Below are 18826 nucleotides of genomic sequence, written 5' to 3'. Positions count from 1 at the left end.
CATTGTTTCAGTTACCTTTTTCTGTTGGTCCCAGGTTGTCCACTATGACTTTATAGTCATGGGCAGAACCACTAGACCCACCTCTGAAGAAGGATTTGTCATTAAGTGAAACCACCATAGCAAGGAACCAGAGTGCACAAGTGTGCAACAGTACAAAGATGCAGCATTTCTTCAAGAAGTTTCTAGAGGAAAACACACCCCTCAACAAGGACACCAGGTTAAAGAGGAGCCTGGTGAACAAAGAGGTTACAATAGAATGGGCTTGATCACACTCAGGAAAAGGAAAGCCATTATTAAAGAGGTTGATCTTTATCCTGAAGGACTACATATAAATGATGTATCATTCTGTACGAGGTCAGAAGGCAAGCCATAAAAAAAAAAAAAATCAGAGAAATCAGACAGAAGCATCATTAAAGTAATATATATATATATATATATAGGACGTACCATAGAAGAGAACTGCTGCCATTTTAGCTACTTCCCATGACAACAGAACATAATTTCCCCACCAACACTGTATACTATTCACAGTATTAACCTAATCTTCCCTTAAAATTGTTCAAATAAATGGATGTTCTGTGGTTTTAAAATAGTTCTGGAATAGTATCTGAAAGCAATCAGCTACTAGGTCTTCACTGTTAACCTAAAAATACCCTTGCAAGGCAATCCTGTGCAATTCCTCACGTAAGCACGGAATCTGACAAGCTACATACCAAGTAGTATTTTCACCATCTCTGTTTCAAAAGCATAAGTTGCAAAGAGTGTGTGTTAAGAAAAAAAAAAAAAAAAAATCAGTCTCAGAGCCCAGACCACTGTCTGCAAATGTAATACTCAACTAGAAAAAAACAAAAAAACTGGCAAAGAGATTAAAGCAGTATGGTCTATGGGACTGTAACAGAGAATAATCAGAGAGGAAGCCCGGATTAAAGGGGTTGGTTGTGTGCAGTGATATCCAGCAGTGATAGAGACTGTTGAACAGGGAGAGACAGGCTGAGAGATCTAAGTATTAAAAATAAATCAAATGCCTTCTATTTTCTGTTTTTCACACTCACACATTATGCATATAAGTGTTATTCAAAAGTATTTCTTATATTGTCTGTTGTAGCTTCACTGTTGTAGAAACCTAAGACATGAGTAATCAGATGGCAGAAATTACTGTTATTTACGCACTGCTGTCACAGCTCTCCATAATTATACAGGTTGACACAGCATCTTGACAATGATAGGAAAAAAAGCAGTTTCTGCAGATATTTTGTCAGCCTCCCTAGACAGAAGCATGGTAAATAAAATTACTGCAACTAAAAATTGGCAAAGCAATCATCTCTTTCAGGTTTTGTCTCTGACAGTTACTACTGTGAGAACACTCAAAGACAAAAAAAGTCCTCTGCCTACGTGGATTTATTTTGCAGTACAGGGCCACAATCTGGCTATGTACAAATGCCTTCTGTTGTTGAAAACACCTGAAAAAACTCAGGGAAAAAATTAGTTGCAAGGGTAGCAGGATGGGAAGAAGGAAAGGTGATTACGTGCAAAACACTGAAAAAGTCCTACTCTGTTTTGAAATACAAAAATTTGAAACTCTCGAGATTCAAACCCATAGTCTGAACCACTCAAAAGTCAGCTTGAATCCTGGAAGTGTTTAAAGCAAGACTGGACTGGGATTTAAGCAACATGGTCTAGCAGAAGGTGTCCTTGCCCACTGCAGGGGGTTGGAACTAGAGAATCTTTAAGGTCCCTTCCAACCCAAACCAGTCTCTGATTCTGTGATTTTATGCTGCCCATGTCCCAGCTATGCAAGATAAACACCAGAGGAGGACAGAAGAGGCTGATTACTGGTTGAATCTTTGTACGTACAGAATTGCAATGGTCGTAAAGAATTTTTGGTTGGCAAATTTCTCCAGAGCTTTAATCAAGAGTCACAACCTGATGAACACACTACATACTGGATGGGTTATACCTCTGGATCTGGTGCTATGCATCAGCTGGGACAAGAGGCAACAGTGTGCACCCACTTCAAACTTACAAGGCCCTGGCTCCCCTCCCTCTTCCCTGTGGCCTCCAAGGTCACACACATAAAACTGAAGCAGTCACAAATCTTTCCTTGGCGCATCTCTCATTACCCACAGGGAGGTGCAGACCTCCTGCTTGGGCTCTGCATAACAAAAGCAGATCCTTCTTGTGCCTGATAATCCATCTGCTGCTCCTCCCTGCTGTCATCTGTGTACTTGACTTTACTGCTTTAAGTACTGTGGCTAAAATTCTAACTCCTAAAACTGAAAATTTGATGTTCTGCTGCTATGAGTGGTATAGCCAGGATATTCCAGGATTCCCCATTTGAACAGCAGAGACGAATGAGTACCTCCTTCTCTGTTTTTTCAAACCACTGCACCAAACTCAGTGCACAAATTCAGTCACAAAATGGCTCCTTATTAGAAAGTTTTGGAGAGGGAGGGAAGTGAGAAATGCTATCGCTAGTCTCAAGAAATAATTTCAGATATTCATTGCTTTTGTTGAATATAGTGAATTTTGACTTGAAATACAGACCTCTTATCTCACGCTACCCAAATATTTAAGTATGAGACTAGAAGTGTGGCACATAAGTGAATGTAATTCCTCTGTATGCAATCTGAAGTGGATATACTCACAATGTGTGTGCATATAACCACTATACAGAGTGTAAAATTAAGTTGTTTTCATGTGTGTTTCATACGATAATGCATTCACTCACACACCACATACTGTAATTAGCTAGATTAGCTAGAGACTTTATTAGATAATCACCGTCTGCTTCATTTCTCAGCTTTCAAAACTTGAAATAGAAGAACACCCCCACTGTGATGAAAGGTAATACAGCTTGCTGATTAAAGAAAAAAAAACCCCACACAAACGAACACAGAAACCCCGCAAGTATATTCCCACAACACCAAAACTGAGACCTGCTCCAGACCTGCAATACGAATGGCACAAAAGCTGCTTTACCCCCTACACATCATACCATTACAAAATTAACCATACCTTATTGTCACTACCTACAGTGACCTGACCAGTCCTCCCTCTACCAAAAGATCTAAGTTGCCTATAAAGAAGGAAACCTAGAGCCATTATCACTTATTCCTCGGGCTGATATCACAGACTGAATTCAGGCCAATGCTGGCGTTCCCCCTGTGTTATCCCTTCCCCCCCTTTAAACTGAAAATTGTGTGTAGGTCCTCCAACATAAGACACTTTCCAAAGTTTTTGTAAGTTTGCAAATATTAAGGTTCTCATAACTCGTGTTCAGGTTTGAATTTTTACTGCTTAACATATCCTCTGGCCAAGAAAAAATAAACTCATATTTTCACCGTGAATCTGTTCTGAAAGCTGGAATTAATTAATTTTGTTTTGTTGTTCAACATGAATGCTTTCAAACTCAAGGCAGACAGGCTTTAAGTATGCTACAAAGAAGCCCAGTGACACCTGAAATATGACACCGACCACCCTTTAAGATTTCAGATATATTCCTGGGTAAGTGCCTTACATAAGTTTGCAATGTGTAAAAACCTAAAAAACTGAAAAAAACATGGTAACTCCTGTGTGACTCATAACAGATTTGAGAATAACATAGATTTATTCCTGACACTTCCAATTTCTTAAACACCACTTCTCCAAATATTTTTACTTACGCTGAAAGGATACCAGGCTGTGAGTTTGTCACCACTGCTCTATGGATATGAACTGTATAAACAGCCAATTCAAGGCATAAGAATCAACCTCTTCCTAAAAAGCAACTGTCTTTTGAAATAACTTCCGAAGTGGATCTTTTCCTCAGTTTTCAACTGGATGGTAATTGGGAAAATGTGGAAAAGGGAAAATAAGACAGTGCCCCTTTTCACTATGCTACCATTGACACTTAACCTTGTATAAAGTATATCCTTTGAAAAAAGACATAAAGGACAAAGGACAAAATCACGATGATCACAAAAAGAGGAAGATGGACACTTAAAAGAATTCAACTAATACCACCAGGACTATTAATTCCCATTATAATAATGGCTTGACATCAAATTCTGTCCTAGGCTGACCAGACACATACAGGATGCAATAGTATATCTGCTATAAGCTTTCTGGAGGCTATATAAGCAGTCATGGAAAATCAATTTGAATACAAATGTAATTTGTTAAAAGAACAGTAAAATCATTATGCAGGGTCACACTGTCAGCAGTTTGTACAGAAGCAGATACTGTCCATAAGATGCAAGGGCGTTCAGTAAAACAGAAGAATCTTGGTCTTTAAAAGTCTCTGTGATCTTTTCAGCCTTTAGGTACAGTTACACAAGAACAACGCTACAGTTTACCTCTCTTGTTTCTCAGCACTTTTACTCCTTGCAGCTCATTCCAGCTGCAGAAAGAGGCTTTATAGAAACTTCTAAGCCTCAGAGAGACTGAAGGTTCCCACTGTAATGGAGAAAAAAGCAACATCTTTGAAACAGTTCCTGGAAAGTTTTTATCTTGGGCTGACAGAACACAGTCATAAAATAACAAACTAGATTTGCCTGGTTTTGGCAATGTCAAAATCATGTTGAGGGAAACCATACATGAAAATTCAGCAACAAGCTAAGTGAAAAAGCATGGTACAGTTTAAGGATCTGCTTCACGTGAAAGGCAACTCAGATGCCTTTATTTATCAGGATTCAGAAGATCCTGTTGCAAAGACATTTAACACATGCACATGGAATATAACGATTTGCTATGCACTTACAGCACCAGTACCGTGGCCGATCAGTTTACCCATTCCATGAGGTAAATCTGGGGACTAGAACAGCCACTCATTTTAAATTCTGTCTTCATTTGATGCCAATCTTCACTGACTGTTCTGAAAGGTGTTGGCTTGTTTGTTCCTAAAAACAATGCGCAGGGGGACTCAGAAACCTGTATTACTATAGGTGAGATGCACCATATTTCTTTCATCTGAAATAACCTCTTGCAGTCTCTGTTGTCACCCTTTCAGGTACTGTCTGTTCGGAGCACCAGATTGGCTCAGGCTCAAATGTGACCAAGAGGCAACAATAACAGCAAATGGAAACCTTTGCAACTGTTTTGTGGTACATATAAAAGGAACATTCCTTATTAAAAAGACATGTGCATCTTTCTTGTAAATTGATGGGTAGAAGTCACTGCACCTTTGAATCCCAGTTTAATCATATACATGCATATAAACACATCTCTGAATATCAGTCTCCTATTACAGAGCATGAGATTGCAAATTTATCAGATCGGCTACAAGGAAGAAAATTCCAGTCTTCCACTGGGATGACATTTTCATCATCATCTCTCTCTCTCTCTCTGTCTTTCTCCTGCTGGTTCTCTCTCAAAACAAAAAAAAAAAAAAATAAACCAAACGAAAGTTGCCAATATACTGTGTATGTGTTTCAATGCAGAAAGCAAAAGAGTTTTAAGATATCATGAATAAACTGGATTTGACCTCCATCATTACTGTGCAGATCTCCGATAAAAAAGCAGTTGGCATTTTTCCTTAACAGCAGACTTCAGAAACACATCAATAATGAACTACATGACTTAACTTTCATCTGCAGTTGCAATTTTCCCCAAAAGACAGTGAAGAACTGGCCACTGCATGCATGAAGCTACCACAGGTTTTCATTATACACCATTATACAAATGGACTCATAAAGTAATATTCAACCATCAGGTTCAATGCACAAAAAGTTTTGTGCTATTCAAAACCTGCTCTCTAAAGAGTTCGATACTTATGGTGCTTAGTGTCATCATAACTTGCAGAGGATCTATTAAAAATAAACATTACAACAGTGAGCAAAATTAACCCAGTATATCAGACCTGTCAAGCAACGTTTTATTCGGTTTCAGCATAAAAAAAAAGAAAAAACAAAACAAAGACTGTCTCATTTTCTTCTGTTTCATTTTGAAAGCCAAGGACAAACCTTTAACTAACAGTTGCAGCTTAAGCAACCATGGAGCAAATGGGTGGTTTTCCCTTCCTATTTCACTTCCAGAAAATCTTAAGTTCTCTGTGCTGAAGTTAACTAAAAACATGGCAAAACTGAACTTACATGGAAAATCACCTCAAATGTGTACTGCGGCAAGCCCTACAGAAGCCCAAAGCAAAGTACTCATGACAGGACCAGACTGTGGCAGATACAGCATTTTTGCTTATAAGACTTTAGGCTTAAACGGCAAGTACAAGAACTATTGCATAAGCTATCACATGCTGGCTGCAACTGGGTGAATGTTACTAGGTTCTGAGAAGCCACCGTGCTAAATAATTTAAGAGCTAATTAAATATTCAATTTTTACTGATACAGTGGTTTCATTTTAAAGGAAAAAGCGTGAATAACTACGGGAACGGGTCTAAAAAAGCCAACAGAAATATACCGCTACTCATTATGATCCCAGTTGTTCGCTAAGCTTTGGGAAGACAGAGCCAGGACCACAAAAACGGACTCCCCCAACCCTGTTACCGCACGGAAGGGATGAGCATCCCCGCTGCAACGGGTAGGGGAAGGGGGAACGGGACACGGAGTAGCCCCCACAGGGGATTCGCGCTGTGGAGCGAGGTAGCAGCGTGGAGAGGACCCAGGTCGGTCCCTGTGCTTGGGGCTGCGCCCCCTTCCCCAGAAGGGAGCGGACGGGACGGTCGGCTGGGGGATCCCCACGGACCCCCGCCACCTTCCCCCTGTACCCCGGTCATCATCACCGTCACCACCCCACAGCGCACAGCTGCGTGCAAGGTGAGCTCCGACAACTTTTTTTAATGCGCGGAGGGGACTAAATATATATAAATATATAAATATATCCGGCACTAAATAAATCACTCTACATAATAATAAAAAGAACTCCTAAGAGCTCTAAAGTTATTTTCCTGGGGTAGGGTTGGGTTTGAATATTTCTGATTTTGTTCTGTTAGCTTGTTTTGTGTTGTTTTGACGGTCTGGGTTATTTGGGGGGGGGGGGGGGGGGTATGGGGAACGAGACACAGAGAAGGTTTGTACGGAGGTGCCCTAGTTTGAGAGACGCAGGAAAAGCGTCGGATGACAAGGACTCTGTCGCTGCTGCCGAGATGCTAAGGCCGTGCTTGCAAACTGTTTCCGCAGTTTGCTGGATCTCCGTTAGCTCAGTGCTAACAGCCTTCAGATTAAAATGAAGACCGGTGATTGTGGGTGGAGGGGTGGCAAGAAAAGAGATGTGGACAGCTCTGCGGATATTATTAAATCTTCCCAGCCGCTCATCTGGATTACATTTAAGCTCTCACAGCATTTCTTTTCCCTCTAATTAAGCGGAGTTTCAAAACAGAACATGCCTGAGGGCGGATCTTTCTTCGGCTTCTATTTGAAAGAGATAAGGGGGAGGGAGATGTTAATTAAACTACAGAAGAAAAGGCAAGCCCAGACGGAGGTACCCGGCCGACAGCAGCCTCCGCGATCCCCCCGCACACTTCAGGTCCGACTTTGCGAGAGCTCCGGCGCTGCCACGAACGCAACCCCCCGCCCCGGCCCCGCTGCCAGTCCGCTCACCTCGGGCGAGGCGCGGTGCCGCCAGGCTCCCGCAGAGAACCAGCCAGACCAGCACCGCTTCGCTCATGCTCCTCTGCTCCGCGGACGCGCCGGTTCTGCCGAAGGAAGGAAGGAAGGAAGGAAGGAAGGAAGGAAGGAAAGGAGGGATAAATGGATGGGTGAACGGAGGTGGCGGAGCCCCGGCACGGTCGGGTACGGTCGGGTCGGTCCCCGCCCTACGAGCGGCTCTGAGGCTGCCCTGCCACCCTCCGACACTACGCTCCCGCCAGGTGCCGCCGCGCCTCCAGCATGGCCCGGCCGGCCCGCCCGCTCCGTCCCGCCGTCTCCTCCTTCTCCTCCTCTCCCTCCTCCTTCACCGCCTCCTGCGCGCCCGCGTCCGCTCCGCCCGCCCCGCGCGCACCTCGCTCCGCCCCCCCAGCCGCACCTCCCCTGCTGCTGCGGCGGGAGATGCAGAGGAGCGGCGGCAGGGCAGGGGGTAAAGGAGGCGGCTCTCCCCTTCGGTTCCGCTGCCCGCTCTGCGCCCCTCCGCCGCCTCAGGATTGCACCGCCCCAGCTCCTCTTCCGCAACAAATCATGCCGCGATTGTGTCTGTAGTCCTCCTGGGTAGCAGAGCTCATCTGTCGGGGAGCGGATGCGGGCCGGTGCGGTTCACACAATTCTGCCCTCCACAAACTTTTGTCTTGGGGATGTCGCGTAAGCCCTGCACTTTGCCGTCCGCAGTTTCAAACCATAGCATCACAGAGCGGTTTGGGTTGGAAGGAACCTTAAAGTTCATCCAGCTCCAGTCCCTGTCACGGCCAGGGACACCTCCCACTAGACCAGGTTGCTCCGAGCCCCGTCCAACCTGGCCTTGAGCATTGCCCGAGATGGGGCACCCACAGCTTCTCTGGGCAACCTGTGCCAGGGCCTCACCACCCTCACCTGGGCAGAATTTCTTCCTGAGATCTCATCTAGTCTCCCCTCTGTCAGGTTAAAGCCATTCCCCCTTGTCCTGTCCCTACAGGCCCTTGTCCAAAACCCCTGTACAGCTTTCTTGTAAGTCCTCTTTAGGTATTGAAAGGCTGATTTACAATTAAACTAGTCCCTTCTGAACACCCAATAGGGAATTTCGGTGAAAAGTAAAAGGTCTGATATTCCACCTCCTTCCCCAGGCAGGACGTCATCCTGGCACTTGCTGAAAGGATCCAGGATGGACGAAGCCAGACCACCACTCATGGTATTCTCCGCCCCACCCCTTTTCTCCCCCAATTTTTCCCCCTCCTTTCCCCCCCCCCCCCCCCCCCATATATCTACTAGAGTGAAATATAAGTGCTAATTGCCCTGTGGGAGTCAAAAGGCTCTTCATGTACTTTGAATCTGTAATTTGCATCCCCTCTACATGCCCTCATTGTAAAAGAGCCCATATTAATGTTATATTAATGTTATATTAAACGGTAATGCAATTGCTCAGTGAGAAGAATGCACTTAACAGCATTAGGCTGTTGAGAAGCATTTCTGTAGATACAAACAGAATGTCCTGGCTAGTTGTATGACAACAAGGAGAGACATGAAATTAAGACTGGAAACGACCCGTTAAAGTCGTCTAATCTGTTGTCTCCTTTGGCTGGCATCTCACAATAGTTTCCTTTGTACAAGCCCTTTGTCTGCCATTAAATGCCTGTAAGTGGCAGGGTGACAGCCCTTCCCTACAGCTCTAGTTTTACATCTGCGCTTTCACTTGATGGCGTTTTTTTTCTGACATTGGAAGTATTTGAGTTTCAATACATTGCATTGTCAGGGAAGAATTAAAAAGATCAGGATCTTTTTGTTTGTTTGTTTGTTTTGCATCGCTTAAACTGTAAGATTACCAGAAATAACCACACCTTCATAAACAGAATTTTACACCCAGGATCCCAAGGCATTTTCTGCTTGCATATAGAGCACAGGCATGCATTTCACTAATCACGGAGGTTCAAGCCTCCCTGTCGGCTCTCAGAGAGCAGCAATGGGGAACTGCAAAATTGTCTAGCAGGCTGGGACAGATAAAAGAAAAAAAAAAAAACCCAACAACGCAAAAATCCCTGTCTCCACTGGCGAAGCACACACTAGCAGAGAAGGTATGTTAAAGCACAGACTTCAGTCCAGCATATCTTCCTGCACATGCACTACCTGGTAGCATTCACCACAACTTTTGCTGTCTCCACTGCTCCATGCCCTAGCATAATTCGCCTGGCAGCACCTCATGGGCTGCAGTTATGCCTTCGTTCTGCTGCACAGACATACTATGTGATTGCATCTTCTACAGCAGCTTGGGTTCTACACATCAGTCTCCATGCCAGGGATATCCCTGAAGAACTACTGTCTGGAAAGAAAATACTTTTGTTCCTCCTTGAGGGTTTGCTTTACTGTCAATACAGAGATAGTGGAAATTTAGGCAGCCTTAACAAAGCTTTTGATATTAATGCATCATTTCTCCACAACGGTGCTAATTTTGCTGCTTATCTCTGTTTTACAACCAAGAATCCAGCTGTCATAATTACAAGGCAAGCTGTACTTCAGCTGCTGTGGCAGCCCAGCATGCCTGCACCCCCAAGTGGCAGTTTTGCCTTTCTTTTTAATTCTTCTTGAGGGAATAATCCCATAATGCAGCCACTTTATTGCCCCAATTAGGATAAATCTAAAGGACCTAACTATATTTGGTACTGGGATGCCTTTTTCCACTGAGAACCTGTGACTAGCAGCTGATTAAAATGACACAGATGTAGCTTCTTCAAAGCCAGGCATTGTTTATTCAGCCAAAAGGGATGAAACAACAAAAGGTTTTTATGTTCAGTTCTTACCTAAAGTGAAATGCCTTTTGTTTTCAGATTTTGAGTAAGTTTTTACTCAACAAAATCTATCTCCCCACCTCAGAGGAATCACGCTGTTCCTGCAGCTTTCTTGCTGCCCTCTGTGCTGGGCTTCTCTGCATGTGCTGCTTTTCCCATGTGTTTCAGGAAGGACCATGCAGGAACTTCCCCTTGCCCCATGCTTTTCTTCTAGCCCAGTTGTTTAGCACAGAGCAATGAAATGTCCAGCTCCAACTGGGTGCTGTGAGAATGGCCCCAAGGTACAGACTGTCCCTCCAAAATCAAATGTAGGTTTTCTTAATATGGGTCCTCTAATATGTATAAACCAAACCTATTTACTGTGCTAGCCTGAATTTTACCCAGAACTCCCTTTGCTATTGTGCTATGGGCCGGCAGTTCTTCAGTGCTGCATCATTAGCGTTGTCATTGGGGTTGTTGAAGTTGCAATGTCACAGCATTCTCTGCTTCCAGCACCCTGACGTTCTCAGCGAAGAGGCTAACCTGGTGTCCTTCATTGTCCTTGAAAGTTCAGAAATGGTGGATTTTTGCCATTTGTCATATACACCTATTTTTAAGCCACTTGCCTCACTTGGCAGCGGGAAAAACTCATGACTCTGCTACCATTTATAAGTACTATAGGTATGTAAACATCATTTTCACATGGTAAACCCTGAGACCTAAGGCATCTTGAAAGTTCTCCTTCACTTATTTGCTTACATATCTGCAGATTCTTAATGACTTCCCAATGGTGAAGGCACTCTGCTGAAATACAAGTTAGATGGGATGGGGATGGCACAAGCCATTGAAGCTCAAGCTGATGTTCTCACCTTTTATATGAATTTGAATATCTATACACAAAATATAAATACTACTTTTTTATATCTGTACTTTTATATTTATCTGTAATGAAAAATTCTTCTCTCTGTCATGTGAATTCATGGGATGCTTCATCTTCTGGAATTTAGTAGCCCCTAAATGGCATTAAGAGCTGACAGGTATTAATCCTTACTCATCCTGTCTTCTTCCTTTTTCTGTCATCTGTTGCATGAACATAGGACACGAAGATTGCTTTTCAATTTCCAAATTGTTCCCACGCTTCACGATAATTACTGCTGAATGTATTTATCTGCAATCAAATATACAAATATTTATTTTATTTGTTTACTAATCATTCAGGGTCATGAACTTGTTTTGCATCCAATTTGTTTAAATTCTTCTGTCTAATTGATCAACATAATTTACCAGGGATTTCTGCCTAACAGGATTATCAGATAGGGACTCTGGAAATAAGCTAAGGATCTCTCTTGATTTTCTGGAATGGAAAGAGTAGACTGAGAGATCAACTTCTGCCTTTCAAAGGGAAAATGCAACCTTATCAGCTGGGCAAGAGCTATTCCGCCTCTGTAATGTCTAAATTTTTTCCTTAGTCTTCCTCCTATTAGTACTTTATTTTTCCTCCTCTTTTGTCTGCATTATTTCCTGTCCTACTTCAAATGCTCAAATTAACCCTTTAAAGTCCTTCAGTACATTAAACAGACAAAAACCCGTACAGCCATTAGACACATTGGCAGCCACATCATTTCCCACACTGCCCTTAGATAAAAAGCCATCAGCAGAGGAAACAACAACAAAATTTAATGCACAAAATGAGCACATTTTTAGCATAAGAAACAGAATAATCCTTAATGGTAAATAGTAGTGGCATAAGTCTAACACTTGTTACACAAAAGGTGAGCTGAGTAACTCTCATCAATGCTGTACTAGTAAAAGAGTAAGAGCTATCCTTACTTTTGCCAATGTTTTGCCAAATTTAGAAGTCACCTAATAAACACAAATGTAACCTGTCAATTACCCAATAACACCTTTAAGGTATCTTGGATACCAGCTTTGCTTGGGGGATTAGTTTTATCACTGGCTCCAGTCAAAGCACTGGCCAGATTTGAGTCTTCTTAAAGTGAGAGATCAGGACAAACTCAGAGCTCAGGGTATACAGGCAGAGATTATATTGCCGCCTCAATTATCATTAGGGCTTTAAAAAGCCACTCACTGCTGCACACAAGCAGTGGAACTTTCCGCAGTGTTTTCTAATAATATATACTTTGTTCACCGGGGATTTGTCATACACCATTCGCCATCACTGGCTTCTCTGATTCTGCAAGTCATCAGCATCTATTTTCCTTGTAGAAAAAACCCAAATACTACGACTGTCTATCACCACCACTGCAACACTGCCAGCATTATTCTTTTGGTTGACACTGCTTCTGAAGAAGGGAACAATTCTTTCTTTTATCTCTTCCAGAACAGAGCCCAATCCCCCACATCTTGAACATGCAAGGTTTCCAGTTAAGCCAACACAGGGTTTTGTTGCATAAAGCATAGAAGATCCTGGTTCCCTCAAATCTTTCTGGTTCAAAAGAAGTGTCATGTAATGCTGCATCACAGGAAAGGGAGAGAAGTGGCTGCAACACAGGGAAACATGCAAACTCCATTTAAAAAAAAAAAAAAAAGTACCTTTTCTTTCAGTCTTCCATACAATGGGGTTTTTGTTTTTTACTATTTATAGAAAGGAAGCATCAAAATCAGTGCTGTGATTGGTTTTGATTCCTTTTATCTTGGAGATAAGCTGTTACTGTCTGCGGAAGACAGATATTTAAGAATCCCATGCATTGTCTAAATACCTGAGTATGATTTAAAATGAAACCTTTGCCACCCATAATATGAATGTGTAATGCACATGAGAACATAAAAGAGGAGAAGGGCGCACAGGCTAAGGTGTGACAGCGACCCCTGGTATGTGGTATTCCTATGTCTTGTTCTTCATATCCTTCTATACGCCTCTGAAGTTATGGAACTAGGTGCTAATTAATTTAAGCTGAAATTACTCCCTACTCACTCGTGAAAGGAAGTTAGCAATTTAGATTTATGGGAGTGGTGAATGGTGGTTCTTTCGGGGAGTAGTAAGATGTGTAGAATCTGAGAGCTAACAAATGTGTCTGTTTGCTGCCTCCACTGGCAGTTCTTCACCAACACCATGTTGTTCCTCTACTTCTGTGTAAGGAGGTCTGAGTTAAACATTAATGTCACTCTTCTGAGTTGCTCACATTCATAGAAGCATATATGGCAGAATGGTTTGGGTTGGATGGGACCTTAAAGCTCATCCAGTTCCAATGCCCTGCCATGGACAGGGACACCTCCACTAGACAAGGTTGCTCCAAGGCGCATCCAGCCTAGTTTTGGACGCTGTCAGGCATGGGGCAGCCACAGCTTCTCTGGGAAACCTGTGCCAGGGCCTCATCACTGTCACAGGGAAGAACTTCCTAAAAATCTTATCTCAATCTCTCCTCTGTCAGGTTAAAGCCATTCCCCTTGTCCTGTCCCTACAGGCCCTTCTCAAAAGCCCCTCTCCACATTTCTTGTAACCCCTTTAGGCACTGGCAGCTGCTCTAAGGTCTCCCCTTAAGGAGCCTTCTCTTCCCCAGGCTGACCCAGCCCAGCTCTCTCAGCCTGTCTCCAGAGCAGAGCTGCTCCAGCCCTCGCAGCATCTCCATGGCCTCCTCTGGACTCTCTCCAACAGCTCCACGTCCCTCTTGTGTTGTTGCCCCAGAGCTGGGTGCAGAACTGCAGGGGTGTCTCCCCAAAGTGCAGGAGAGGGGCAGGATAACCTCTTTTGACCTGCTGGTTACACTCCTTTTGATGCAAACTAAGACACAGGTGGGTTCTGGGCTCAAGCACACACTGAAGCTGGGTCATGGGAAGCTTCTGGTCAACACAATATCAATCAACAATGTTAAGGTACTAAGCAAAAGATGCAGCCTGATAAAGTATCACTTGTGGCAATCTGCATGTAGTGGGTTTTCTGACGTGCACTAATTGGTGGCTGCTCCAGATTAGCAGTGATGCTGTGATATTGCTCAGATGAGTGCAAGTCACTTGGCTGGAGAACTATGGGGTGCCACAGCTCTTGTGGATGCTCAGCTGAGCATCTGCAATGTGTGTGACACTACTTAACCCCATGCTTTTTCACCTACACCAGTTTACGAAATACTTTTACACTTGATAGCAAGGAGAAGTCTGACTGGCATCTTGGATATTATGTTTCTGTGCCCTCAACGGCCTCATCCTGCTTCCAGCTCCGAGTATGTACTCAAAGGAAATCAGTCAGCAGAACAGAGGCTATATGATTGAATAGACCTCAGTTCCTTATGAAACCAATTTAACATGCACCTCTTCTCTGTTTTTCTTTTTCTTTTTTTTTTTCCTTTTCTTTTCTTTTCTTTTCTTTTCTTTTCTTTTCTTTTCTTTTCTTTTCTTTTCTTTTCTTTTCTTTTCTTTTCTTTTCTTTTCTTTTCTTTTCTTTTCTTTTCTTTTCTTTTCTTTTCTTTTCTTTTCTTTTCTTTTCTTTTCTTTCTTTTCTTTTCTTTTTTTCTTTTCTTTTCTTTTCTTCTTTTCTTTTCTTCTTTTCTTTTTTCTTTTTTTTCTTTTTTTCTTTTCTTTTCTTTTCTTTTCTTTTCTTTTCTTTTCTTTTCTTTTCTTTTCTTTTCTTTTCTTTTCTTTTCTTTTCTTTTCTTTTCTTTTCTTTTCTTTTCTTTTCTTTTCTTTTCTTTTCTTTTTTTTTTTCCTTTTCTTTTCTTTTCTTTTCTTTTCTTTTCTTTTCTTTTCTTTTCTTTTCTTTTCTTTTCTTTTCTTTTCTTTTCTTTTCTTTTCTTTTCTTTTCTTTTCTTTTCTTTTTTTCTTTTCTTTTCTTTCTTTTCTTTTCTTTTCTTTTCTTTTTTCTTTTCTTCTTTTCTTTTTTTCTTTTTTTTCTTTTTTTTCTTTTCTTTTCTTTTCTTTTCTTTTCTTTTCTTTTCTTTTCTTTTCTTTTCTTTTCTTTTCTTTTCTTTTCTTTTCTTTTCTTTTCTTTTCTTTTCTTTTCTTTTCTTTTCTTTTCTTTTCTTTTCTTTTCTTTTCTTTTCTTTCTTTTCTTTTCTTTTCTTTTCTTCTTTTCTTTTCTTTTCTTTTCTTTTCTTTTCTTTTCTTTTCTTTTCTTTTCTTTTCTTTTCTTTTCTTTTCTTTTCTTTTCTTTTCTTTTCTTTTCTTTTCTTTTCTTTTCTTTTCTTTTCTTTTCTTTTCTTTTCTTTTCTTTTCTTTTCTTTTCTTTTCTTTTCTTTTAAATCTACTGTGAGGGTGGTGAGGCTCTGTCACCAATTGCCCAGAGAAGCTGTGGCTGCCCTATCCCTGGCAGTGCTCAAGGCCAGGTTGGACAGGCTTTGGAGCAGCCTGGTCTAGTGGAAGGTGCCCCTGACTGTAGCAGGGGGTTGGAGCGGGATGAGCTTTAAGGTTCCTTCCAAACCAAACCATTAGATGATTCTGTTAGTAACAGTGCAAGCAGCAATGGTTAGATATAAGGAAGAAATTATTTTAAAGTTTGTCTCCACTGGTGCATGATTCTCATTTTCTCCACTTGTATTCTAGCTTCCTTGCACTAGTAAATATTGTTCTACCCTGCTTGTTTGTACTCCCTTTTCTGGCAAAGCTGAGTCATGATTGTTAATGGGAGTGTTCAATCACTATCAAACATGCATACCATTCTAAACAGCTCTTTAGAGAAAAGGGTATAACGGTTTTTTGAAATCTCAGCAAAGTTCACCTTGCCTCTCATCACTTAATATTAGGACCTTTTGCCACCCTCAGCAATTGCAGGAACATATGTGAAGTGCAGCCCAGTGGGTCAGGCTTGCAGAAGCTGGAAGGATTAATTCTCATGCAATATATATTGCAGTCTCTGAAATCTGTGTTCCCTGGTGTTACCACAGCCTGATTAAATGAAGCTGAAGCTGAATTTCTACAAACTACACAAGAGCTGTTGTAGAAGAAAGCTGATAGCACTTTTAGTACAGCTTTTTAGAGGCAAATCTGAAGTTCCTACTTTAAATTTCTAATTACAAACTTTTTAGGGTTTTTTTGGCTGTTTTGCATGTTTGCTTGTTTGTTTCTATTGGTTCACAAATGCTGAAGTGTCAATTTTACAAAGTTAAGTGTGTTCCACCAAGGTCTGCATAGAATCATAGAATAGTTAGGGCTGGAAAGGACCTCAAGATCATCTAGTTCCAACCCCCCTGCCATGGACAGGGACACCTCTCACTAAACCATCCCACACAAGGCTTCATCCAAGCTGGCCTTGAACACCGCCAGGGATGGAGCACTCACAACCTCCCTGGGCAACCAATTCCAGTGTCTCACCACCCTAACAGGAAAGAATTTCCTCCTTATATTCAAACTAAACTTCCCCTGTTTAAGTTTTAACCCGTTACCCCTTGTCCTGTCACTACAGTCCCTGACAAAGAGTCCCTCCCCAGCATCCCTGTAGGCCCCCTTCAGGTACTGGAAGGCTGCTATGAGGTCTCCACACAGCCTTCTCTTCTCCAGGCTGAACAGCCCCAAATTCCTCAGCCTGTCTTCATACGGGAGGTGCTCCAGTCCCCCGATCATCCTCGTGGCCCTCCTCTGGACTTGTTCCAACAGTTCTATGTCCTTTTTATGTTGAGGACACCAGAAATGCACACAATACTCCAGGTGAAGTCTCACAAGAGCAGAGTAGAGGGGCAGGATCACCTCCTTGGACCTGCTGGTCACGCTCCTTTTGATGCAGCCCAGGATATGGTTGGCTTTCTGGGCTGCAAGCGCACACTGAAGCTGGTTCATGTTCATTTTCTCATCAGCCAGCACCCCCAAGTCCTTCTCTACAGGGCTGCTCTGAATCTCTTCTCTGCCCAACCTGTAGCTGTGCCTGGGATTGCTCCGACCCAGGTGTAGGACCTTGCACTTGGCATGGTTAAACTCCATCAGGTTGGCATCAGCCCACCTCACAAGTGTGTCAAGGTCCCTCTGGATGGCATCCCTTCCCTCCAGCGTATCAACTGGACCACACAGCTTGGTGTCATTGGCAAACTTGCTGAGGGCGCACTCTATCCCACTGTCCATGTCAGCGACGAAGGTGTTAAACAAGACCGGTCCCAACACCGATCCCTGAGGGACACCACTCGTTACCGGTGTCCAGCCGGACATCGAGCCATTGACCACAACTCTTTGTGTGCGGCCATCCAGCCAGTTCTTTATCCACCGAGTGGTCCATCCATCAAATTGATATCTCTCCAATTTAGAGAGAAGGATGTGGTGTGGGACAGTGTCAAACGCTTTGCACAAGTCCAGGTAGATGACGTCAACTGCTTTACCCTTATCCATCAATTCTGTAGCCCCATCATAGAAGGCCACCAAAATGCTCAGATTTCCTCTAGGTGAAGACATGCTGGCTGTCACCAAGCACCTTGTTGTTTTTCATGTGCCTTAGCATGCTGTCCAGGAGAATGTGCTCCAAGATTTTACCAGGCACAGAGGTGAGACTGACTGGTCTGTAATTCCTCGGGTCTTCCATTTTCCCCTTCTTGAAAATGGGGGTTATATTTCCCTTTTTCCAGTCGTCGGGAACTTCACCTGACTGCCATGATTTTTCAAGTATGATGGCCAGTGGCTTAGCAACTTCATTCGCCAGCTCCTTCAGGACCCACGGGTGGATTCCATCAGGTCCCACGGACTTGTGTGCGTTCAGATTTTGAAGATGGTCTCGAACCAGATCCTCTCCTACAGTGGGCCCAAGGTCTTCATTCTCACAGCCCCTGCATCTGCTTTCTAAGAACTGGGTGGTGCAGTCAGAGCCTTTGCCAGTGAAGACCGAGGCGAAGAAGTCATTCAGAACCTCAGCCTTCTCCAAATCCTGTGTAGCCAGCTCTCCCAAAAGCTTCCTCAGGGAGCCTATTTTGTCCCTAGTCTGTTTTTTGTTTGCTATGTACCTGTAGAATCCCTTCCTATTATCCTTAACATCCCTGGCTAGGTTTAATTCTAACTGGGCCTTAGCCTTCCTAACCTGGTCCCTAGCTTCCCGGACAACATCCCTGTACTCTACCCAGGCCGCCTGTCCTTGCTTCCATTTTTTATAAGCCTCTTTTTTCCTTTGAATTTTCCTCAGCAGCTCCTTATCCATCCAAGGAGGTCTCCTGGCCCTCCTGCCGCACTTCTTTCTAGTTGGGATGCAGCACTCCTGAGCTTGCAGCAGGTGATCCTTGAATATCAACCAAATCCTACTGTTATTTAGATTAGCGTTCCAAGGATAACACCTTGAACGAATTTGGTAAACATGTTTATTTCAGTTACTCACAGAAGATATTTTCATCTTAGAAAGAACATGTCCTTTCCAACCCTAACCATTCTATGATTCTATGATTCTATGTTTTAACCATTCAAACTGCAAGCAGTTCTTATGGCATGTGAGGCTGCCTTTTCTTGAATATTCTATTGCAGATCATTCCAGTAAGAGTTTATTCTTTCTTCTGTTTTTGGGGGGTTTTTGTTTGGTTTTTTTTTTTTCCCTTGGTTATTTTTTTTTCCTGAGACAGAAAAAAGAGATTTGGAACATAATTTTAAAAAATATTTTGT

The 18826-nt window shown here is 42.7% G+C and overlaps 1 protein-coding gene across 2 annotated transcripts in view; it reads right to left on the bottom strand.

The window, feature by feature from the left end:
• EDIL3 (EGF like repeats and discoidin domains 3) overlaps positions 1–7836 on the bottom strand; it is a 250095-nt gene extending 242259 nt beyond the window's left edge. For both annotated transcript variants that reach the window (XM_065663106.1, XM_065663107.1), the window contains exons 1-2: positions 7788–7836; positions 7530–7624 (exon numbers count right to left, since the gene is read on the bottom strand). In XM_065663106.1, coding sequence (XP_065519178.1) covers positions 7530–7624; positions 7788–7819 — 127 coding nt within the window. In that variant the 5' untranslated portion in view covers positions 7820–7836. The remainder of the gene's footprint in view (positions 1–7529; positions 7625–7787) is intronic.
• Between the last annotated feature and the right edge of the window lie 10990 nt (positions 7837–18826).

Source organism: Lathamus discolor, chromosome Z (assembly GCF_037157495.1).
Source record: "Lathamus discolor isolate bLatDis1 chromosome Z, bLatDis1.hap1, whole genome shotgun sequence".
In the NCBI taxonomy this organism is placed as follows: Eukaryota; Metazoa; Chordata; class Aves; order Psittaciformes; family Psittacidae; genus Lathamus; species Lathamus discolor.
The sequence above is the reverse complement of the archived record's forward strand: the minus strand, read 5'-3'. Positions and strand labels throughout refer to the sequence as shown.